Source organism: Pseudorasbora parva, chromosome 1, assembly GCF_024679245.1.
Source record: "Pseudorasbora parva isolate DD20220531a chromosome 1, ASM2467924v1, whole genome shotgun sequence".
Lineage (NCBI taxonomy): Eukaryota > Metazoa > Chordata > Actinopteri > Cypriniformes > Gobionidae > Pseudorasbora > Pseudorasbora parva.
In genome coordinates this window covers 51,777,272-51,803,329 of record NC_090172.1, presented here as the reverse complement: position 1 = coordinate 51,803,329, position 26,058 = coordinate 51,777,272, and the positions used below count along the sequence as shown (strand labels likewise).

At 37.7% G+C, this 26,058-nt stretch overlaps 2 protein-coding genes across 2 annotated transcripts in view; both read left to right on the top strand.

The window, feature by feature from the left end:
* The first annotated feature begins 348 nt into the window (after positions 1–348).
* On the top strand, positions 349–14,387 carry zgc:158785 (uncharacterized protein LOC791214 homolog). Its single transcript, XM_067451930.1, has 5 exons — positions 349–718; positions 2,176–2,372; positions 3,127–3,331; positions 9,015–9,221; positions 12,284–14,387. The coding sequence occupies exons 2-5, from the start codon at positions 2,218–2,220 to the stop codon at positions 12,440–12,442; spliced, it is 726 nt and encodes a 241-aa protein (XP_067308031.1). The 5' UTR covers positions 349–718; positions 2,176–2,217; the 3' UTR covers positions 12,443–14,387.
* Positions 14,388–17,797: 3,410 nt separating this feature from the next.
* adamtsl3 (ADAMTS-like 3) overlaps positions 17,798–26,058 on the top strand; it is a 244,317-nt gene continuing 236,056 nt past the window's right edge. Inside the window, exons 1-2 of the mRNA XM_067445136.1 lie at positions 17,798–18,015; positions 18,561–18,683. Coding sequence (XP_067301237.1) covers positions 18,615–18,683 — 69 coding nt within the window. The 5' untranslated portion in view covers positions 17,798–18,015; positions 18,561–18,614. The remainder of the gene's footprint in view (positions 18,016–18,560; positions 18,684–26,058) is intronic.

Below are 26,058 nucleotides of genomic sequence, written 5' to 3'. Positions count from 1 at the left end.
CACAGTATTAAGACTCAATGGTAGCCTACATAAACTTTTGAACAGGGTCATTTTATTAAAATCTGCTATTCTTTTTGTCTTGTGAACTACATGTAAACATATTTTACGTAAAATATCTTATGCCCTTTTTATGATCTCTAATTTTTTGTTAAAATTATTCACATTATCACAGATTCTGTAAGGGGTTCACATACTTTTTGGCCACTGTATATTATATGATGCATATAAAAAAAATAGCTGTATTTAATTTAATGTCACCCTGACAACTGTATTAGCAAGAGATCAGGTCGCTCTTAGATCAGCGGGCTAAAATTAGACCTGGTCCATGAGGTTTAGACGCCACCAACATTTTTTACATTTGTTGTTGTTATGTCTGCAACGGTTTACAGTCAAAGCCTAGGGACCTCGTTCGATTAGCATAATGTCAGGAAAATGAAAAGCCATTGGTGAAACCTAACTGGATTAAGGAAGCTTGAATGAGGAGCTGCCCGGAGTGTAACCAACGGTGATGTGAGAGGGATTTCCCTTTGTCGGCTCTGCCTGTGCTTTGCTGGCCCTCCAGCTAATCCTCAACTATTCTCACCAACGACCTTGGGCTCAGTGCTAATCTGACCAGAGAGAGAAAGAGAGAGAGAGACACTACCTATCTTTAAACCTTCAGAGACTGATTTTACCCATGTTATGGGGAGTTTGGATGAAGAACAGCGTCTGTCTGATGGTAAGTTCCTAACTTTTCTGGAAACTTTTGAATTTGCTTTTCATTTAAAAAAGTCATTGACTGGTGTTTATGAAGTTCTTTTAGTTGTCCATTGGTAAAATGTTATTTGGCTTGTGTGTCTATACAGAAGAGTTTGTAACCTTGTGAATCCATTAAGCATCACAAGGATGCAGGAGAGAAATGTAATGGTTTACAATTTTATTTTTGGGTGAACTAGCCCTTTAAATCCTCAGAAGGTACAAACTCTTTCACTGGGGCAGTATTCTTATACCATTTAGATACTCCTTAAAGACACAATATGCATTGGTTATAAAAGGGTAAATCAGGCACAAAGGTGAACCTTTTGAAAGGGTACTGCCCCATTTTGTACGTTTTTATACACCAGCATTCATTATGAAACCATGATTCATGTGTGACCAAGTAATTTTATAAAAAATGATGAAATTTAAAGGGTTAGTTTACCCAAAAACCCTCAAGTCTGTATGACCATCTAAAACACTAAAATTATGATCAAATTTATTCAACTAGTTATACAGATAAAATTTATGATTTAGGTTTTAATTAATTCTGTAAACTCTAATACGGATCTGCCAACATTGTCGCTGTATGATAGATTGGAGTGGGCTGATGGCATCACTGTTTTCTCCAGAACAACTGTACAGCCAAATCTAATTTTGTTGCAATATTATCCTGTTTGACACTGTAAAGCTGCTTTGACACAATCGTGATTGTAAAAGCGCTATATAAATAAAGTTCATTGATTGATTGATTGATCTTTAACACTTTTAGTGTGCAAAAAAGAAAGAAAAAAAAGACTTTACTCAACAATTTCATTCTAGCCTGTGCCAGTCTATTACCCAGTTAACGTTTTAAATACAGCGCAGCTCTGCGTCATCATCACACGCATACGTCGGGGTGCTCACGTGAACAGCATCGGCTGCCGTAGAGCTCGAAAGTGAACTGCACTGTATTTACAACGTAAACTGCATAGGAGACTGACACAGGCTAGAACCAAATTGTTGAATAAAGTCTTTTTTTTTAAAACACAAATATTGTTCTCATCGCTTCATAAAATTAAGGTTGAACCACTGAAGTCAGATGGATGATTTCTTTTTACTACCTTCATGGGCCTTGAAAGTATAAATCAAATAACTGTCTATGGAGGGATCAGAGTGCTCTTGGATTTCGTCAAAATATCTTTGTGTTCTGAAGATGAACGAATGTCTTACAGGTTTGGAATGACAGATGGTTGGGGTTAATGACATAATTAACAAGGGAATTCAAATTTTTGTGTGAACTAACCATTTAACGTGCATTGAATGCGGATTATATAATGTACGTGCCTGCAATTGTCGATTCAGTCTTTTCTTCTCAAAAAGGAAACCGCTAACGCAAACAAACTCACAAGTCTCCTGCCTGTATTGTTCTGTCAGTGTGATTCATCCCGTCTCTCTCAGCTTGCGGTTGCTCAGGTATGAACGGCCTCATGTGCAGCAGTCATGCTCTGTGAGGAGTCATCAGCTGGGCTCAATGCTGCTCTGGATTCTCTGGTTCTGGTGAAACCTGATACGGAGAACTTCACAGATCCTGTGCAGGAAGTCATTCACTGCAGCACTTATGTTTCCTCTGTGATCCCTGCACATGGGGGCATCAGGTGTGTCTAAGCCATTCCATGTGGGCCAAATACCCATTACACATTGATGACATAAATATGTGCAGTCATGTGTTCTTATTCATCTGATGCCAGAAAGTTGCAGAAAAATGACATATTTTTGACAACTATGGAAGCTGTATAAAATAATCAAATTTGCAACATTAAACATTTAGGGATTGGTAAGATTTGTAATGTTATGTTATGTATAAACTATATCTATATGGAAAAAGTTAGAATTGTCAGATAAAAAGTCTGACAGGAATAATATGAAATATTATTGCAATTTTAAATAGCTGTATGTATTTTAATGTTTTAAAATGTATTTCTGTGACACCAAAGCTAAATTTTCAGCAGCCATTACTTCAGACTTCAGTCATACGATCCTTCTGATTTTTCAGTTTTTGCCATTTAAAAAAAAAAATAGAAATGAATAGAATGTTCAAAAGTATTAACCCCCTCCCCAACAACTTACTGACCCAACCCAAACTTATGATAATGTACATCTCACAGTTAAAACTTTATTTCTCATAATATGCATTTATATCTGTCTGTGTGTAATGAATGAATATAATATACAAGTTTCACTTGTGTAAAATAGTGAAATAAATCAACTTTTTGATGACATTCTAATTATGACCAGCATCTGTATAGTCTTAGTCTGCATTTTTCAACAACCATCTACATCATGTGATTTGGAGTTTTGTGTAATCTTTAGTCATTGTTTTCTGATGGATATTCTGGTCTCTCTTTTCAGTCTGAACTATGAGGAGCCGTTCTGCCGTATCTGTCATGAAGGCAGCAGTGCGGGCGATCTTTTATCACCCTGTGAGTGTGCCGGGTCTCTGGCGATGGTGCACCGTGTTTGTCTGGAGCACTGGCTCACGGCCTCCGGCACCAGCCACTGTGAGCTCTGCCACTTTGAATTTGCCCTGGAGAAACTTCCTAAACCGCTCACGGAGGTACAGTAAAATAAGCAGTAGTGCTTTTTTAGTCCTCTATTCGCTTTAAAAAATATATATTTTTATTTTACTATACTAGTGAAGTAAACTTAATTGACTGTGTATACTTTAGCTGACATAAAAGCAGATGGAGACGATGGTGTAGCGGTCCCAGATTGATAATGTATTATAAACTTGAACTTTACATGTTTAAAACTTAAACATTAAGAACTTGACTTGACTGATAACAATAACCTGATATGTGACCAATGGAAACAGATATACACAACAACTAGACAAGATAGACATGAAGGCTTAAGCCCAATTTATACTTCGAGTGTACGCCATAGCTACGCCGTAGGCTGTGTGTTGCACGCATAGCCTACAATGTACCCTGGCGTGCAGCTCTCTAAAAATGTAACAATGTGTAGATTTTACGCTGAGTGCAAGCGATGTGATTGGTCTGCCAGAACCCCTCCTTCAGGGATACACATGCTCCCTCTGCATGTGTAACTGCACGTCAACACAGATAAGGACGCAGAAGTATAAATGAAAATCGAAGCGTAACCTACAGCGTAGAGGCTACAGTGCGAGTCCGACGCAGAAGTATAAATTTGCTTTTAAATACATGATTCAAGGGACCTCATAAACTTGACAAGACAAAATCTGCGTCCCAATTCAGAGGCTGCATCCTTCGAAGGAGGAGGACTTCAAAAGCCATGCTTTCGAAGGCCACAAAGGTCAGAACGACTGTTGTTAACGGGATGGTCTTGCCTACGGAGGATTGTTCTTGTCACCTTACCTTTGATGAGTGGCAATAACGTTATATTAATTAAGTTCTATTAAACTGTCTAAAAAAGAAACAAGATTCACAAACCGTCTAAATGTGTTCACCATGGTCAATTTCTGGGTATATTAAAGAGTATAAACTATATAATGTATCTTAGTAATAACTACCAAAGTAATGCTTTAAAGTTTTTCATTTTTACATTTATATTATTATATATTTGAGTAAGTTGAAACCCAATACTTGCGTTGAGAAGTATAATTCTGCAATTTGTCTAACAAAGGACTCATTTGGAGACCTCATTTGAAGGAGCCTTCGAATTGCGACAGCCTTTGTCACGCAACTGTGACACAGTCAACCTTCGAAGGATCCAGCCTCTGAATTGGGATGCAGCTATTGAACCAATTAGAACATGACACACAAACAAGTGGGAAAAAGAGATCACATGACTGGATCACATGAGGTGAAGAGGGAGTCACATGACACTAGACAGGATCCATGGGTGTATCTGAAATCACATCCTTCCATACTATATAGTAGGCGAAAAACAGGTGACAAAAGAAGCATGTCCGAATAAATATCACTCATAAAAGAGTAGGCAAAAAGAAGAAGGACACTTTACTATCCTATACTATAAGTGAGAAAAACTGATGCTGGTAGGTTGCGTGATAATGACAACATGGCCAATCTTACTTATTCAAATGATTAAAGTTTGGGAGGCGCACGTTCAGATACGAGAGGAGGCATAAATACAGAGCCGACTCATCTCGGTTCCACCACAGTTTTCCAACATTCCTCATCCACCCGAACTCTTCACTCTAGATTATTCCTATCCCAGCCAGGGATGGGGGGAGTATACTCTGGGTTTGGGCCAAATTCCAAGCTCAGAGACCTCTCTCCAGACAGCACACCAAATGCACATATTCCAAACCCGATCTGATTATATTTAAGTGCGAACTAGTGACAATATACAAGCACATGGCAATATACCTTTTTTTTTTTTTTTGGCAAATAATATTTTATTTAAAAATATGCATGCATATAATATTGTTTGTATGTTTAATATGAAAACAAAACCTAGAACAGACATGAAACTGTCCCAGCAAACAATAGCCATCATTTCACTGCCTCAGTTAACTATAGACCCAATGTTGTCCAGCTATATGAGTTATAAGCTATAAACCAGCTATAAACCCATTTCTAGACAAAAAATATAGTCATATAGTTTTTATTTTATTTTTATAATAAAATATATACAATTATCATACTGATCACTAGTTTAATTCTGATAAAAAGAAAAGCTTTAATAAATCAGATCCATTGGTTGAGTAATTGTTTACATAGACAGATTTCTGAATACACTGTTAAAGAAAGTTACAGCCTGAAATTTTTAAGTACAATTAACTTGGATGTTTACGGGTTAGTTCAGCCAAAAATGAAATTGATGTTATTAATGACTCCCCCTAATGTCGTTCCACACCCGTAAGACCTCCGTTCATCTTCAGAACACAGTTTAAGATATTTTATATCTAGTCCGAGAGGGTATGCAAGTGTGTGCACACTATACTGTCCATGTCCAGAAAGGGAATAAAAACATCATCAAAGTAGTCCATATGTGACATCAGTTAGTTATTCAGAATCTCTTGAAGCATCGAAAATACATTTAGGTCCAAAAATAACAAAAACTACAACTTTATTCAGCATTGTCTTCTCTTCCGTGTTTGTTTTTAATCCTCAAATAAACATTCAAATGGTTATGAATCAGCGTATTGATTTATTATCTTATTTTGATGAGTTCAAACAGTGCAAAAACAATGTTGTCTTATTGAACATATATTTTTTTACAAATAAATATGCAAATAAATGATGTACAAATATTTTCAGTTTATTTCTTTTTAATTGCTGTTGTGATGTTCAGACTAATTCAAGTATTTGGGCAGATTGATCCATAACATTTTAGCTAATAGTTGGTGATGTTAAAGGGTTACTTCAGCGATTAGCATATGGCTTTATCAGTAGAAAACCTGGAGTATATTTGAATGATCGTGCTCCCCCCCTCTCATATCCCTCTGAGACAAGAAATTTATGCCTTTTATTACTGAAAAAATTACTCCGGTGACGCAAATATCGTCGATTTGCGTCATCTGTAAAATGTTTGGCCAGACGCTAAAGACTACAGCCAGCAGAGGGAGCTATTTCCGCATGTTTTCAACTCGCACATGGGTAGGGATGGGGACGCACTCACAGCTCAGCTCGGCTCAGGCATTAATGGAAAGGCGGAGCAAAGTGAGTATTTTATCTTCTCAAGGTAATTCCTATGAAAGTTAAAGGTCCCGTTCTTCACGTGTTTTCGAAGCTTTGATTATGTTTACAGTGTGCAATATAACTTGAGTTTGTTTCGCGTGTAAAAAAACACAGTATTTTTCACACAATTGACTTATCTGTACAGCGCTGTTTCCTCTGTCCTAAAAACGGCCTGATGATTTCCTTGTTCTATAAAGTCCCTCCTTCAGAAACACGTAACGAGTTCTGATTGGGCCAGCGCTTCCCGTGTTGTGATTGGACAGCAGCTTAGCGCACTTTGCCCGGAAAGGTCCCGCCTCTTACCATAACGGGGAGATGCAAGCGCTGAATGCGCTCTCTTCTCATAGACAGTAAAAGAAATGGACAGAGCTATCCCATTGACTTCAACGGCGGAATGTGATGTCAGCATAGGAGCACTCACTTCCTGATGGCTTAGCGAACTGCGCAGGCTCAGACTGAGCTTGACGACGTAGATGTGACGTGAGCCTCCTGTCTGACAGCTGTAGGTCTCCTAGTAGTTGTGGAAAGTGAAATCTGAATCACGTTGTTTAAATATTTTCTCCCGTTGCTTTTGGCTCACTATGGGCTTCTCCCCATTCTTCTCCCTTGACTTTATCAGACTTTGTCTCCACATCCCCGCGACTGTCTCATAGACAGTAAAAGATTGCCTGCGAGCGTCTCCTCAGGTCTATACGGTAATTTCTCAACTGTGCGACAGTCGCGTTGGTTATGACGCAATAGTTAGCCTATTTTTACAAAAACAGCTTCTGCGGGGCGATAGTGTAAGATACAAGGTAACGGAGCCTTTTATGCATTGTCATGTTTCTTTAGAAATAAACAATAGACAAATGGAGTCTTTAAACGCCTCAGATGTAAAGTTATTCACTGTCAAAGTGACTCAAAAATGAATGGGAGTCAATGGGATGCTAACAGCAGGTGATGGCTTGGTTAGCAATGGCCGCCCCTATGGGTGGAACGCTTTCCGAGTGCTAGATTACCCCCTTGTCTCTTCTCCACGTGGGAGAGCAACAAGACCACGCCCCCTATTTTGCGTTTACTTGTGGGCGGAGGGTTAGTCAACAAACGGTTCTAGTGACGTCATTCCTGAAGGAAGTGCAGGGGTGTAGTCCAAACCGGCCGTTCGCTGTAGGCTTTGAAAGGGAACTTCTGTTAAATAAAATATCTCACTTGGCATTGAACTTTGAGCTTTATAATTTTACAGGTATTATTTATGCTCTAACAGCAACATTACACACTAACTAAAGTTTGAAAGATGGAATCGCGAAGAACAGGACCTTTAATCTTCCAAAGGCATGAACTGAAACCGTGCCAGACTGAACACGCGGTCACGCGCTGAGAACTACTGCCGCGAGCGCGGATGCGTTTACCTCAGCTCTCATCACGACTCTTGTGCTGACACTTCCTCTCAGCGGCTAAATCACAATATATTGAACAGACACTTTCAGTCTTTAATTGTAGTGTCTGTTCTCTAACTGAACTGATTTTATGAAGATGAACGCGGTGGTGGGAAAGCAAAAGTGATTCAGTAGTGGTGGCTTTGGGGATGGCCTCACAGGGCAGCGAAGCATTCTGGGAATTGTAGTCTTTCATCTCCATGAGACAAAAATACATTTTCTGTCTTTTCTCAGTCTAGAAAGCACCAAATTCAAAAATTATTTCACATTTCTACTACATTAATGACCCAGTTAATGACCCTAAATACAGATTCATCTTCCCAGCGCTGAAGTACCCCTTTAAGTGCCAGTTTGCAGCTTTGCACAATAGTAAATATTCAGCCACTCTTGATTTTCAATGCAAATTTATTTTTAAAGTAGTTCCATTTGCTATAATTCTGCAAATTTAGCAGGTGGGGAAATGGCATTTTAAGCACAGATTGAACTCTTCTATTTCTTCTAAAAGTGTTGGTGGCTAAATATTATGGAAATGCAGATACTGTCTGACCTCAACTGACATAATTCACTACAGTTTGCAATCTGCAAAGGTCTAAAACTGAACATGGACATATAATAGCATACACTCCGCAATAGTCTCAAGGAATGTGTTTTAAGCAACATTATCAGCCTCCGTTCTCATGGAGTCACTCACTCTTGAGTCCTGAGTCGTATCCCTGCCTTACTTTAAGGCACGCAGCAGATATTGGCAGGTCTGCTTTACCTCTTCTTCTTTTAAACACGAATCCACTTAGCAGGAAAAAGATTAGATGAGGAACGTATCCCTGTCGCTGCAGAGGCCAGACGGGGACATGCTGCTTTATTAATGTCCTTATCACATGTTTGGGCTGGAGGACGGGAAGATGACACTAGAGTCCATGAGTTTAACAACAAACCTTGCATGCCCTATGAATGATATCTGTGCCTTGTACTGAAGTTAGAGAACAAGCAATATTATGACAGATACAAATACACATTATAACTGTCATGCAGTACTGATTTTCATAAGTTTTACATCTGCATGATCTATCTATTGTACTATTGTTCTGTCTGTCATTCCATCCATCCATCCATCCATCCATCCATCCATCCATCCATCCATCCATCCATCCATCCATCCATCCATCCATCCGTCTAATCAGCTGTTTTTTCATGGCTCTAGTGGTTCACTACACCTTCCATGCAGCAACAGAGGAGGACGCTGTGTGGGGACGTGATCTGTTTCCTGTTCATCACACCCTTAGCGAGTCTGTCTGGTTGGCTGTGTGTGCAGGGAGCCATGGATCTGTACTACAGCAATGGCATGGAGGCCATCGGGCTCATAGTTCTCACACTGACACTGTTCACTATTTACTTCTTCTGGACTGTTGTAAGTTCACTCTTGTTTTCAGTCTAGCTAAATTAAAGTGCACAATGCTGCATTCATCATGTCGTAATTACCACGGTGTTCTACTTGGAGCTTTTCACGTCCTTGGAATTTTGCACTTCTATGGCAACACTATCAACGGCAAAACAAATCTGCAGAGGTCAGGTGGTACAAGTCGGAACTGTCAACTGAGTTACAGTGGTGGTCAAAATTGTTGGTATCCGTGGAAAATATGATCAAATATGACTGTAAAAAATAAATCTGCATTGTTTATCCTTTTGATCTTTTTTTTTTTTTAATTCACAAAAATCTAAGCTTTCATTAAAGTAAAAGAATTGAAAATGGGGGGTAATTACATTATGAAGTATAAATGCTTTTCTACAAAACACTTTGTTGCCACAATTTTTGGCACCCTTTTATTAAATACTTTTTGCAACCTCCTTTTCCCAAGAAAACAGCTCTGAGTCTTCTTCTATAAGGCCTGATGAGTTTTGGAGAACACCTGACAAGAGATCAGAGACCATTCCTCCATACTGAATCTCTCCAGATCCTTCAGATTCACACATCCATGCTGGTGCTTCTTCTCTTCAGTTCAGCCACACATCTTCTATAGGGTTCAGGTCAGGAAACTGGGACGGTCATGGCAGAAGCTTCATTTTGTGCTCAGTGACACATTTGTGTGTTGATTTTGATGTTTGTTTTGGATTTTTGTCCGGATGGAAGATCCATCCATGGCCCATTGTAAGATTTCAAGCACAATCCATCAGGTTTTGATTTTTTTATCTTTTGGTATTTGCTAGAATCCATTATACCATATCTCTGAACAAGATGTCCAGGACCTCCAGCAAAAAAAAAAAAAATAGGCCCTCCACATTAAAGATCCAGTGGTATTTTTAGCCGTGGGCATGGGGTACCTTTTATCCCTGTTTGGACCAAACCCATCTGGTAGATTTTGCTGCCAAAAAGCTATTTTTATAGTTTCATCTGACCACAGAACCAGGTCCCTTTTGACTTTCCAGTCGTGTCTGGCAACTAAATATACTTACATAGAGTTTGTTTCTGGATGAGCTAGGAAGCTTTTTTCTTGAAACCCTCCCAAACAACATGTGGTGATGTAGGGGTTTTTAGATTTTTTTTAAGGCTTTCTGACCCCAATACTAAACTAATCTCTGTGATTCTCCATCTGTGATCTTAGGAGAGTCTTTGTGCACTCAAATGCTCCTCCTCGCCATGCATTAGGACAATATACACTCACGTCCTCTTACAGGCAGATTTGTAACATCTTTAGTTGATTGGAGCTTCTTAATTATTGCCTTGATGGTGGAAATGGGGATTTTCAATGCTTTAGATATTTTCCTACAGTCACTTTCTATTTTGTGAAGCTCAACAGTCTTTTGCTGCACATAAGAACTATATTCTTTGGTTTCACTCATTGTGATAAATGATTAAGGGAATTAGGCGTTTATGCCTCCTTATATTTATACTTCTGTGAAACAAGACATCATCTGGACAATTTCATGTTCCTTGTCACCCGGGTGTGCTAAAAATGTAAATATTAATGTAAATATACTTCAGAGATATTTTACTCATAAAAGATTCTAGGGGTACCAACAATTGTGGCCAATGTGTTTTGGAGAAAATCATTTATTTCATAATGTGATTTACCTCCCATTTTCAATTATTTTACTTCAATGAAATTTACTATATTACTACATTTTATTACTACATTAGTAATTTCTTGCTAGAAATTACATCAGAAGTGGAAAATGTTGATTAAAAATGTACATTTACACACAAAATGACCACTAAACCCAACTTTTGGATAGCATTTCTAGCTCAACTGACATCACAGAATGGAACGATTAGATGAAGGTCTCTCAGAAGACTAGATTTGAATGTGCTTTGATCCTACACTCTTAGAAGAAAAGGTTCTATCGGCGCTACATATTTGGACCCCTTAAAAGTTTATATATAGAAGTATCGTTTAGTATACTCCAAAGACCCTTTTATGCTAAAAGGTTTCTATAATGACAAGAAAGAACCCTTTTGGCACTTTTCACAATTATTTTTTCCCAAAATAAGACAATTACTTTTGCTTGTCTAGTAAATACTTCTTGTCTTAAGAATGTTTAGATGTTTGGACTAGAAACAAGACAAAAATACTAAGTAAGAAAAGCATTTTTTGCTGTGAACTTTTAGGGGTTCCAACTACGTAGCGCCGATAGAACCTTTTAAGGTTCTATATAGAACCTCTTCTTCTAAGAGTGTACCTTTAAATTTATCCTCGAAGACACCATTCTCCAGGTTTTGGATAGCCTGACAAGCCAGACCCACATCAAGATGTTTGGTCTGGAAGTTCACCATTAACAGGGCTCAATCCGAGGGGCGGGATAAACGGTTGTCTTTCAAACTGCCTCTGCACGCGATAGGATAGCGCTACACCAACCAGAGCAACGAAGGTGAAACAGAGCTAGTTGATAGATTAAACATTCGCTGTATCCGGTCAGCAAAACTCTGAACACATCTTCCCTTTTTAAGAATGACTTCAGTGCCGTTCTTTGTTCTTTTCTCAGAGAAAAGCTTAACTCCAAGTCTTCCAGAGTCGCGGTCAAAGCTGATTCGAAAGACCGCCGTTCGCCAGTTTCTGTGTTTACTAGAAGCACGTAAACGCAACTCGGCAGTCGTCATTATGGCCCCGCCCACCGACTCTATACACGATGTCATTGGCCTGGCAAGAGTTAGGCGAATACAGCTCAGAAGGGTCTTGAGAGTTGCTAGACGACATTTACGGCCAGATTAAATTTGCTGCCGCTAGGGTGAATCTAGATTTCTAGGCTAGGTTTTGGACGCAGCCCTAGACAATTTTTATTTCTTTGCGTTTTCTTGCAAAACTTTTGCATTCCCTCAAAAAGAAAAACGTTGCATTCTCTCGCAAAACATTTTTGTTCCCACTCCATGATACGAAGGCACGATAAAATCTGGACTATGGTAAAAAAAAAAAATCTGTGAAAGATGACAATAAAATAGTTCTAACTTTTCTGCATAATCTTCCTTTTTTACCGCAGGTATCCTTCCGTTACCACATTCACCTTTTCAGGATGTGGAATGCGACGAATCCCAGTGTCCGGCTACAGATTCCCCGTCCTGTGAAGACACAGCAGACACAAAAGCATCCAACAATGCACTTCTTGTGCAAATACAATAAGAAGGAGACCATGGTGTAATGCCGGCAACAACATCAGGAATAATCAAAGCCCAACGGCTATTTCAGACACCCTGATTTCATCTTGATTATTGTGTGAAGCCCTGATTTAGCCACACTTCGATTTGGAGATACATTCTGATTTGGGACTCACACTGAATTGAAGCGAACCCCTTATTTGGAGTGACATTGTCAGTTTGAGAGTGATTTGGAGTGATGCCCTGATATTGAGTGACATCCTTAATTTAGAGCGACACCCTGATTTGGAGCAACATCCTGATTTGGAGTGACATTCTGATTTTTTTACTTTTTACTTGTCTTCACTTGAATTATTAAGCAATGTAAAACTTTAAAAACGACACTTTTCAGTCATGAAATGTAATCGAAACATCGGAAAAGCATGTCAAACCACTGGAAAAGAACATGCCTTCATAAGTAAACCAGAGAACACGGGTGTTGGGATGATAATGGTTGATTTATACCTATTTATACCGGCAGGTTTTACTTTTCAATTGTTTCATAATTATTCTGAAGAATATATCTAGGTGAACGTACAGCAACTGCAACTAGTTAAGACAATCATACGGATATGCAGATCATTTCATTACTGTTTGCATTCATTACAATTGATTTTCCCTATGAAAACAGGGAAAATTTGAACATTTAACCATATTTTAATCAGTTGATGAGCTGAATTGAAAAGACAAATGTGCTTTAAATTCTTGTAACATTGTGTGCATTGTAAAATTCACATTCCAACCCGATCTCATGAGAAAATATAGTCCATACTTTTATTCACAGAGGATGCATCACAAGTGACAGTGAAGATATATAATATGTAATGTTATAAAAATTCTAGATTTCTGTTTCAAATAATTGGTTTTCCTTTTTATTTTCAGGATTCTTTGATTAACTGAAAGTGTATCATGGGTTCCAGTATGAAGCAACACAACTGTTTTCAACATTTAAAATAATAAGTAATATATTTTGAGCAGCTTTTGAGTATATGTGAATGATTGTTGAAGGTGGCTGAAGACTGGAGTAATGAAGCTGAAAATTCCGCTTTATACCACAGGAATAAATTACATTATATAATGTATTCAAATTCAAAACAATTATTTTAAATTCTAATAATATTACACAATATTACTGTTTTACTATGAGCATTAGCATTCTTTCAAAAACAACAATACATTTGTGTTAATGAATTCATAACAATTCACCACCAGTTTTCCACAAGGCAAATAGTTAATAGTTAAAAATAATAGAATTTCTTTAGGCAAGTCGGTTGCTTTTCTCTTTTAATATTAAAAAAAAAAACCTTGTTTTACTCTTCTGCCATGCCTAAATATTGTGGGCATAATTTGATGAATTGTGAAAGTCAGAAACAAGCAAATAAAAACAGGTTTTACTTTTTTTATTTATCCTTACATTTTTTCTCTCTGCAGGGTTAGGATGTTTTTCCCCCTGAGATCTGAATTAGTCATTCAGTGAATTAGCTGGCTAGCTCTCCCCATTTCAATCCTGTCAGAACACAAATCTGCATTGAGTTTCAGTGAGGTGAATGGGTCTGCAGTCAGAAAAAGAGCAGTAACTGTTCTTCATGCTTTATAAACAACAAATATAGTCCAATGTGAGGCTAATATGCACAAGATAAGAAATCACATAGACTACAAGTGAAGTAGACATACACTAGGTTAGATTGGTGACTTTATTAAATCACAAGTTACTTTCCCATTAGCAAAATGGGTAGCAGTAAATCAGATGCTAGAATCGTGCATCACTGCAATTGCAATTGTGTGTCTATAATTGCATCATGTTCACAGTAACAACTAAGAGCCAGAGAACACTTTTCTTTTTCTTTTTTTAAGCATTTTATGGAAAAAAAGAAAAGAAAACATATTTAAACAGCCTTAATGTTCGTCGCCAGGCCACCATGTAAAAAGTGTCTTTTGGTTAATAATGGCAAAGCATCTGCTGTAAATAAATAACGAATACAAATACCTGTCCGTTGTTTCCTTGAAATATGTGGTGCAGCTGTGAATAAGCTCGAGTCATTCATTATGTTCATGGAAACCAACAACTTTGATGATTGCAGTGAACACAAAACCGCAATTGCCAAGAAGTGTCAACAGAGGGCGCCGATTAGACGAAAACTATAAATGACTATTATTTTATTTTATTTTATTTTATTAAAAATAAAGATTTAAAAACGTTAAAGGTGCCTAGATGGCATACTATTTCTGTTGGATTTATTTATACTATATTTGTGTGCTTTATTTTAGGCTAATTGCACAAACCACTTGCTAATTGAAGTTTGTGTTGTGTGAGTTCTGTTTTAGCTTTTTTGTCAGGTGTAGAAACGTGGCAAGGAATGTGAGGTTGCAGTGGCAGCAATGCTTTTTAAAATGTGCCCATGAACCTTGAAGATAAGTAATAATTCATGCTTCAAATCAAGCTTATCATTCTGTAATTAACAATTTTGAAATTCCCTTTGGAGAAAATGAGTTCTTCTTTCTCAGATGCCGTTGTTACACGCAAATAACGTTGGTTTCTTGTCATTAACAGTACAAATGACCTTCCCTTTATAAATCACATATTAAACCCCTATCCAGCGGTGTTCCTGCACTTTGCCACAAACAAGTTCGTCGGCTATGTTGGACAACATAACTCTCTGTCTCTTGTTTTAAGATGTTGTTTGTTACAAAACCGGCCAAGTATCATTGTCAAATGGATAATACTGCATATACATAGTTAAAGTGTAAATAGTTTATTCACAATTTTATTTTTTGAAAAGGGAACGTGGTGCTGGGCGAGTGTAAAACTACGCCCCCGTCTGGAGGATTAAGTTATAGTCTAAAAGTAACCATTGAATGTCTGAGGCCACACTACAACTCTGGTCTCAACATTCAGATTAAACCTGCAGATTTAAGATTTATTTTTTATATGTGTAATCTAGAATAAAGAAAAGTTATGCTGTATGCTGTAAAACGAAAAGTTATTTGTTATTCTGTAAAACAAGTTAAATATTACATTTAATCCTTCATACTTTTAGGTCACTAATCAATTAAGTAAATTATCATGTAACTTTGTACAGACGATCAGATGTCATTGCTTCCATGAAGCACAAGATGTTCTTTGTATAATTCTCAAATCATGCTGGAAAACACCATCATCATTAGGTTCAAATTGCTCAAATTATTCAGCTTGACGGGACATATCAAAGCTAAGATTTATATATGGCTATATAATCCTCAGAGAAAAACTCCATTAGAAAAAGGATGCGTTTTTACTAGTTGTCTCAGACTTATCCGTCTGTAGGCCTACTAAATCCCAAAAGGGGTTCATCATGATAAAAGGTGTGCTAGATGTCAAATATATACTATTTAGCTAGGAAATATTCCTTTGAAGTGAAATGTTTTCGGAATAGAAGAATTGTTAAATAAATGATAACAGTAGAATGATAACTCTTGCATGATTTTCTTCAACAGCAGGTGGAGATAAAAGTCCATGAATCCACTCAAAGTGACCCTGACTCTAATAATGATGATGGCTCTGTGCTCAGAAAGCAAACACACATCCAGAAATGACCATGAACATTTATTATGTGTCTCATGGGTGAATATTATGTGTTGTGTATTTTGCAGTTCGAACTCTAACGTCCAAAATCGAAAATACACATCAGTTGTTGCAATTTGCAACAGCACATTTTTCCAATTTAAATGTAACACTTCACTTCATCATAAATCTGCTGCTAGATCTGTGCAGAATAATAATGAACCATGTAGATCCAAGAGCTCACTAATAGACTCTTTAAAAGAGTGAAAAGCTTTGCCCGTCCGCTGCTCACTTTGACTTCATCCAGGGCAGGTGAAAGCATATCAAAGCCTCTCGCTGCCAAACGCTACTCTACACTTCATAATAAACAGATATGCTGTGCCCCAACAAGCTCTTTGATCACTCGCAGGAGCATATAGAATGATAAAAGCCGACATGAAGCACTGGGCTGCTCTCTGGAATTGATCCAAAAAGTTTAATCATGCCGAGAAAGTATTCAAACACTTAAAATGTCGGAATGTCATTGCGTCAGATACAAAGTATCAAACCACGATTCATTGTCAAACCAATTATTACTATGCCTATATTCTTTTTTTTTTTTTAGAGATTCTTGTGCCTCCTGGTTTGAACATTTGTCATCTAATGCAAGGACATCCGGATATTTTTAAGTGTAGTTAAAGGGATAGTTCACCCAAAAATGAAAACCTGTATGAATATCTTTCTTCTGCTGAACATTTGATAACATTGGCTTCCATACAAAAATAGTATGGCAGTCATTGGCTACCATCAACTGGTTAGCCTACCAACATTCTTCAAAATATTTTCTTTTGTGTTCAACAGAGGAAAATAAACTCAGTAGGCTAAATGATGACGGAATTTACTCAACCTTACGTTGAATTTTCGTTTTTGGGTGAACTCTTGTAAGTCCAAAAAGAATATGTATTTTTTATCTGGTTCACTATCTTTGTGGGGACTCATTTATTTAGAAGGGGATTTAGAAGCCTTTTGAAAAGTGGTGACCACTGGCTGGTCCCCACAAAATAGGTAATCTCAGGTTTTACTATCCTTATGGAGACATTTGGTCCCCACAATTGTAATATAAACAAGGACACACACACGCGCGCGCGCGCACATGCACATGCAAACACATATACAATGTGACAACTTGCTCCAATCTAAGATTCATGAGAAGTACCCGGACTGATACAAACTGTGAAACATGTTATCACTAGAATATTACACCGCTGGAAATGGCTCTCAGCCAATCAGATTCGAGAACCAGATAGAACTGTTGCATAAATGTAGGCTACCATATATCATAGATTTATGTCAACTACAAATGAAGTATTTTAATGTAATTTTTTATATAATACATACATTTAATACATTTAAATTTTTTTTTTAAAATAATTGTATTAATTTTAATACAATTGTATTAAAACAACATAAATAGCCTAATAGATGGGAGCAAGCTGTCACATTTAATAGGGGCAATTTGTGTTTTAATTATATACGGACTAAAAGAATGTTGATATTTCTATTAAAGCCTATTACTTTTTAAATTTACATTTACTTGTTACATTTTTAATGTTCCTTGACTGGTTTTGCGTTTGGGGTTTCATTTAGGCTAGTGTTTTTTTAGGGGGCAAAAAAAGGCACTTTAATTGCAAAAAATGGCTTTTTAATAACAGGCTCCATCGCGACAGCTTACCCAATCAAGTGTGACAACATGCCCCTCTATGGGGGGAGCAATAGTCGCGTCGCGTCCGGTATGGGACGCCTAGTGGACTATAAGCTCAGCACACTAACTTCTGTCAACTCAGTGTTGAGTACGCAGCCGTGCGCTGAGGATATAGCAGAAACTCTCAGTCATTCCAGCTGCATTCAGCGTTTATAACATCCGACTGACCGCCGCGTGACGGCCACACGCCATTCAAGTCAATATAATCGGAGCTCGTGCGGTGTTTATTGATTACTGGTGCGGCGCGCGCGTTTAATGGATTAAAATGTGAATCTATGAGTTACTTTGCAGCAAAGGTAAGAGCTGATCATATAAACGCACGTATTTTCTCAGATTTGCCTGACGAGTTTTTCTACAATGATATCGGCTTTGTTCTGTTGCTCTGCATGGTCTTTATCTGCATGTTTTAATATTCAGTCATTTATAAAGCAACTTTGATTTGTCTGCCAAAAGCTGAATGTGCGTTTGTTCAGATCGTCCATCTCGTACTATTTGCAGCATCTCAGACATTAATCTGATCAAATAAAGCTGTGTCATGTGAACATGGGTACATAAGACATTCACTGCTGCTCAGAAATGATGCACAGAAACCTATTGCACTGCATTCCTACTGCTGTTGCATTATGCATGGGGAATACCTGAGAAAGAGGCTGTTTTTTTCACTGTCAAAAACCTCATGCCAGCCTAGACAGGGTAATTAAGCCAATCAGGAGTACCCCTGCCTGGCACTTTCAATCTAGAATCAACAGTCTCCTCAGTGGTAAAAAATCAAGCATCATTCTTACAGCAGCAGCTCTTGGGTGTATGATGGTCTGTGCTTTACGCTTCTCTCTCTCTCCAGGCTGATATCTGACTGACATCATTCACCAGCCAGCTCTGGAACAGGATTTTAAAGATGGAGTTTTGGGTTTTGTCCATGTGTCAGATCAGCTTCATGTGGACACTGATGTCATCCACTGGTCAGGTATGATAAAGGTCAAATATTGTTTTTTGTTGAGTTAGTTATCACTCGATCAGTGAAAACGATCAATCACATTTTCTCTACATTGCATTCTACTTGGCTGCTAGCTGCTCTACCTGTCATTTGTACAGCACTGGCTCTACAATTACATTTCATATAGCTCATTTTCTATTCCAACACTCTACCGTGACTTTACAGCAAGCAAGACTGGGTTATTACTGTGATGTTGCAGCATTGCTTAGCTGACAGTTTTGTTTAAAAACTCATTTGTCCTCTCTAATGTGCTATATTGCCACATATAGTGCATATTGCAAGTTGTATTCAGATGTAAAGTTGATTGCACAGTTTTACATTGGCTTATCATCATAATGGTGACATCACACTATACACACACACAAGGGTTTATGGGCATTCTGCCATTTCTGAAACTACAATGTAGCCTGATTTGATCATTTGTAATATTATGTTGTCCCCCGACAGAAAATTATGTTGATATTGGAGTAAAAGTTAAGTGTTTTATTGTAACAAATTACTATGAAAGAACTGGCAATAGAGGAGCCTAGAAATCTAGACGCACCCTAGCGGCAGCAAATCTAATCTGCTGCGACTGTCGTCTAGCAACTCTCAATACACTTCTGAGCTGTAAAAGCCAAACTCTGGTCGGGCCAATCACATCGTGTATAGAGTCGGTGGGCGGGGCTTAACATGATGGCAGCTGAGTTGCGCTTGTTTGCTACTAGTAAACACAGAAGCTGGCAAACGGTGACCTTTCGAATCAGCTTTGAACGCAACTCAGGAAGACTTGGAGTTAAGCTTTTCTCTGAGAAAAGAACAAAGAACGGCACTGAAGTCATTCTTAAAAAGGGAAGATGTGTTCAGAGTTTTGCTGACCGGATATGGCCGATGCTTAATCTATCAACTAGCTCTGCTTCACCGTCGTTGCTCTGGTTGGTGTAGCTCTATCCTATCGCGTGCAGAGGGAGTTTTAAAGACAACCGTTTATCCCGCCCCTCGGATTGAGCTGTCAATGGTGAGTTTCCAGACCAAACATTTTGATGTGGGTTTGGCTTGTCAGGCTAGCAATAGAGTGCACGAAGATTTGAATGTGTACAGACTTTTATACTTTTGATATTTGAGTGTATACTTATAATTGTGCACCCCGTGCGTTAGAAATCACACTAGTGAATTTTAATGACAAATCCATTTCATATTTGACCATTTTGTGATTTCCAGCATTTTAAAATAGTTCATGAATAATAATGTTAAATGTAGCTATTTTCATAATTTTTTATATGTACTAAAGAATGAGGTCGGTGAGATGTCCAACAAGGTTGCATTTATTTGATCAAAAATACAGTAATAAATACACTTATTTAACAAAACAGTAATGTTGTAAAATAAAAGGACAATTTAAAGTTTTCTATCTGAATATATTTTAAAATGTAATTTATTTCTATCCTTCAGAAATCATTCTAATATGATGATTTGCAGCTCAAGAAAATTGTATTATTATTATCAATGTTAAAAACAGTTCTGCTGCTAAATATTTCTGTGGAAACTGTACTTTTTTCGAGAAATTTCTGATGGATAGAAAGTGAATTGTAAAAAAAAAAAAACTTTACTGTCACTTTTGATCACTTTAAAGCTTTCTTTCTGACTAAAAATGACACATTTCTTTAAAAATCTTACTGACCTACTTTTAAACGGTAGTGTATCTGTCATTTAAAACAAATAGCTTGTATATCGGCCATCAGCTGGGGGTGGCTTTGGGTATCATATCTGCATCAGCCATTAAAAAGCCCATATAGACATATGGTTTGTGTTGTTTGAGAGGGAACGTTGAATACTCAATACTTTAAAGATGAACTCAAATATTCCAGTCAAATGTCTCGGCAAGAGACAAGCTCAAATCAGCACTCTCGTCCAGCCTCTCAAGTCAAATTATAGCCACAATCTCCATCCCAATCATCGAATGTTGGCTTCTTCTTTTTTGTTAGAAACAGGTTATATATAGAGTGCTGATGTGGATGTTAATGGAAGATCTGGCATGAATGTGGATGCCAGCCTAATCCATTGCAATAGGGCCACTCGATAACAGCCATTTACACCGCAAAGCTGCCACCTAAAGTGGCCAAATCTCTTTGTCCTACGCGACGGTACATGAATAACGACAGCTGAAACCCAAGTCCTTCCTTTGTGGGAGACTGCCGTGGCTAAATGAAATGCAAGTGGAAAGACGGAGGAGAGAGCAGGTAGCGCTCTGGCATTAGTGTAGCAAGGCACTCTGGGATAGAGTTACAGGCGGACACATCGAGCGGCTTTTCCATGCACACACCATTTGGCTGGTGTCATTCATTCCCTAGCGCTGTCTTTTGCGCCATTTCTACCACGTCAGAATTTATCGTTTGCGTTTTGCTGAGTGAAGCAGGTGATTGGAGCCATCCATCTGGGAGGGAACAGGTTTCTGGTGGAGTCTAAATTGAAATTTGATGTGCATTTATCCAGAGTCTCCATTAAAGCTCTTTGCAGTAATCTTTCAGAATAATATTTATTCTATGGGCTAAACAGTTCGGCTTGATTTATGCACGCGTGGGAGCCGCCGCTGGGACTCTTTAAGAAGCTGTGAGTTTCAGCACTGAAAGTGAAGCAGAGTCTAACAGGTGTTTTCACTACTCTTTTCCCACATCTCCTATTTTCCTGCTTTTCCTATTAAAGAGCGGCTCTGCTCTTTCACCTCCCTCTGGCAGTACGCTCCTCCTGCTGGACACGCTCGCGCACACATACACATCTCGATGCCGTCACTTTCTCATGAAAGGGCTTTTGCTGGGTCAGTTGTGTTAGATGTGGGATTTGGTGGGCAGACGAATTTAATTTTACCTTTTGTTCAGCCTGATGAAGTGATACAACTCACAAGGCCTTGGCTGAATCGGCGTATAGAGTTCTATCAGTGTTTTATGAGTGTAGTATTAGGCCAGAAATATATTTCATCAAATACTCAAATGTAGATGTGATTTGCTAGGCCAGCACATTGTGAATATTCACACTTAACGTTTTCTTGTGTTAACGTTTATGCCATTATTTACTCACCATGTCACCCATTTTGTCCATGCAACACAAAAGGATAATTTGTGAGCATTTGCATAGCTTTGTGTGATGAAAATTGTGGTAAAGAGAAGTTGTAAGTTCTTTCATATCTATCTATCCATCATCCATCCATCTATCCATCACCTTCAAACTTCTGTCTATCTATCCATTCATCTGAAATCTTCAAACTCATCTCCATCCATCCATCCATCCATCCATCCATCCATCCATCCATCCATCCATCCATCCATCCATCCATCCATCCATCCATCCATCCATCCATCCATCCATCCATCCATCCATCCATCCATCCATCCATCCATCCATCCATCCATCCATCCATCCATCCATCCGAACTTAAACTTTTGGTTCTAGTTAAACCACAGTGCTTTCAAGTTTCAACCCTTGTATTATTAGATAGTTTGGTGCACTTTGGAAGCAGGTTCTTAGTACAAAAGCAGAACGACGAAAAGGAACAACACAATTACTTGCAGAGGATCTGGTAGAGCTCACAGAATTAGGACGAAAACTAACAAAGTCGCAGAGTACAGAAGGAGCCAGGCCATTTAACATTTTATAAACCTTACACAAATTTGAACCAAAAATTCAATGTTAAAATTCAAAAAAAATGTAAAGTCTGTTTATATAGGGATTTTAAAGGCTTAACCACAGTTCAGTTTGAGCTCAACATGTAAAAAATTGTAGCATGATGCATAAAAGTCTTGGCTACATTGATAGAGACACTTTAAATATGATTTAGCAAATTTTAGACAAAGGTCTTGTTCTTCGCAATCCCATCTTTCAAACTTTAGTTAGTGTGTAATGTTGCTGTTAGAGCATAAACATAGACTGTAAAAAAATATGGACGTAGTGTCCGTGACGTCATCCATAAGATTCCGATAAGCCGTTCTGAAGCTTAAAGTGGGGCCGTGCTGGCCGTTGCCATCTTGCGAGTCAACGCGTGTCACTCCAGGATAACAGAAAATGGGCAAAAAGGCTGGATGTGGGCGGAGCTTGTGTGACGCAATGAGTATAGATGGCGGATAAGTGATTGTCCACCTGTCACTCAAAGTAATCACGCCCTTAATTATGCAAAACTTTAAGGCTTTATATAACGTAAACGAATGAGTTATAAAAAAATGAACCCCCCTCAGAGTTGTCATGAAGATCAAAATTAGCCGTATAGACCAAAACCACAATTTGTACCAGGCAATTACATTACTGACATATTGGCTTCAAGAGAGATCGCGGGAGGTTGCTGCTTGAGCATAAATAATACCTGTTTAGACTACATCCCTGCACTTCCTGCTTTAATGATGTCACTAGAACCGTTTGTTGACTAACCCTCCGCCCACAAGAATATGCAAAATAGGGGACGTGGCCTTGTTGCTCTCCCACGTGGAGAAGAGCGCGCATTCAGCGCTTGCATCTCCCCGTTATGGTAAGAGGTGGGACCTTTCCGGGCAAAGTGCGCTAAGCTGCTGTCCAATCACAACACGGGGATCAGAACTTGTTACGTATTTCTGAATGAGGGACTTCATAGAACAAGGAAATCATCAGGCCGTTTTTAGGACAGAAAACAGCGATGTAGAGATAAGTAAATTGTGTAAAAAATACTGTTTTTTTTTTACACACGAAACATGAACTCATGTTATATTGCACACTGTAAACATAATCAAAGCTTCAAAAACACGTGAAGAATGGGACCTTTAACATTCCTTACCATTTTCTTTACATGTTTTTTTAAAGCTAAGATTTGAGCCCAATATTACACTAAGATAATTGAACTCAATTAGTATATTTGAGCCCAATATTACAGCAAGATAACTGAACTTTTCACCATTTATAAAAATGTCAACAGGAGATTGAACTTTTGTTTTTAAGATAAACATTCCTTTTGTTTTACCAATATTCAAGCGAAGACACGTTTGCACTGTGCACTCCAGCCACTGTGCAGTTCTTTACATAGCAACATTTTCAGCTGCTTTAACTTTTTAGCTGCTAGCTCTGCGGTTTTCGCATGCACTGAAAAAAATGACTTTGTGGTATTGTAAAATCTATTACATTAATTCATGTAATTTATACATAGTAAAATCAAGATTAAGTTGGAACTATATATCTTATGTAAAATTTACACAATTTATTAATGTAATAAATTAACTGAGAAGAAAGAGTACATTTTACCATATATTTACAAATAGTATTTAATGCTTTATAGTCACAGCACATTCACCTAAAAATACTAAGTAAATTTTAATCTGAAAAGCAAAGTGTGTTTGAATCTGCCCGCCCCCCGTTTTTGTTGTTGCTCAAAAAGATCCCGGTTCAGTGGCAGAGACGGTCGGTTTGGGATGTCGCTTTTACATGGCTGACTTATTCTCGGTAAGTTCTGACCTTTCTATTTTAGATTTGTGATAACGATGTACTTCGTTTTGATGGTTTGATTATTGCATAGACGTTACAGTTTAAAATTGACTAAAAGTGAGTTTTAATCACAATAACGGTAGCTAAAGCTAAAGCATTATCCACTTCTATAAAGTTGAGACTGGTGTTTAGTCAAAGATAGAGGGGATTAAATGTAGTTAGCCACGTTCTTGTAGAAAAAGTCACCCTGTCTGGTTAACTTCAAAATAATTTAATGTTAGCTGGCCGTGATTAAGTGCTGGCTGCCTGTGTGTGTGTCCTCTAGCTAATGTTAGCATTTTTTAAAAGTGTCTAAGTTAGTTGCTTTTATATCCACTGAAAATTTCACAGCAATTATTATATCAAAGCATAAGTTAGTGTGCACTCTGCACTAAAGAAGGAAAGTTTGGATGGCAGGTGAACTCTGATACCAAATAAGCATTGATGTATAACGTTAGCAACAAGTGCATGAATGTCAGCAATTCTATTTTAGTGAGCTAACGACATGAAGGTCCGGTCACCATTTTAATGAAAATAAAATGTAATGTTATAAATGTAATTCTATTTCTTAAATGGAATTGTGTTCTTTCTTTCTTACAAACTGTATGCAGGAGGACAGTCGCAGTGTTGCTGCTGAACATATCCTTAAGATGGTCGTCCATGGGGCTGATTGAGAGGATCCAGTCGATGAATGAGCATTAAGGAAAAGTGACCATTCTGTTTCAGCTGGACTATGCATGTGCTCGTCATTAAAGGGTTAAGTTAGTTCAGTTCAGTCAAAAATGAAATGTCTGTCATTAACTCCTCTCCCTAATGTCGCTCCCCACCCGTAAGACCTCCGTTCATCTTCACACACAGTTTAAGATATTTTATATTTAGTCCGAGAGCGTATGCAAGTGTATGCACACTATACTGTCCATGTCCAGAAAGGGAATAAAAACATCATCACAGTAGTCCATATGAGACATCAGTGGGTTAATTAGAGTCTCTTGAAGCATCCAAAATACATTTGGGTCCAAAAATAACAAAAACTACGACTTTATTCAGCATTGGCTTCTCTTCACCGTTTGAATCTTTATTTGAGGATTGAACACAAGCACAGAAGAGAAGACAATGCTGAATAAAGTCGTAGTTTTTGTTATTTTTGGACTCAAATGTGATACATTTCATATTTGGCTGAACTAACCCTTTAATGTTAGTTATGCCACTGTTGGCTGCTGATGTTTAGTTGAACCATACATGGTTAATTCTACAGTTATTGTAAATTATAATGAATGTACCTTAACTACTTAATCAGTTAATGTGAACATTACTGATTTAATGGTTAATTGTAAATTTTGACATAATAAACTGTTCAACTTTATTGTATTTATGTGTGATTTGTGATAAATGTATTTGATGCAGAGAACATTATTACATTTATTTGGTTTAAAATAGCAACATTTACATAATAATAGTGAGTAATATAAATTAATTCAACTAAGTAATTCAAAATGTCAAATGGACAAACATTATAAAATCTACTTAATTACTTCATAAGAGTAAATAATACAGATTTATAAAATTTTCACAATAGTTATGCTCCTTTTAAAATTAAATTTACTTGATTACTTTTAATAAATACAACATGCTAAGTTAAATATAATTAAGTAACATTTACTTAATGTCTTTGCAAATGTTACATTTATAGTTAAGTACATTTTACTTGATATTGGCAAGTAAGTTGTACTTGATATCGCAGCAGTAAATTTTACTTAGAAAAACTGAGTGCAAATTGTTACAAAGATTTTATCAAGTAAATCTTACAAGTTGTTTTTATCAGTGTGTGTAAAAATAAGTGTCATCCGGATACATTTGCTCTTGTATCCTATCACACTGATGCGGGAGATCA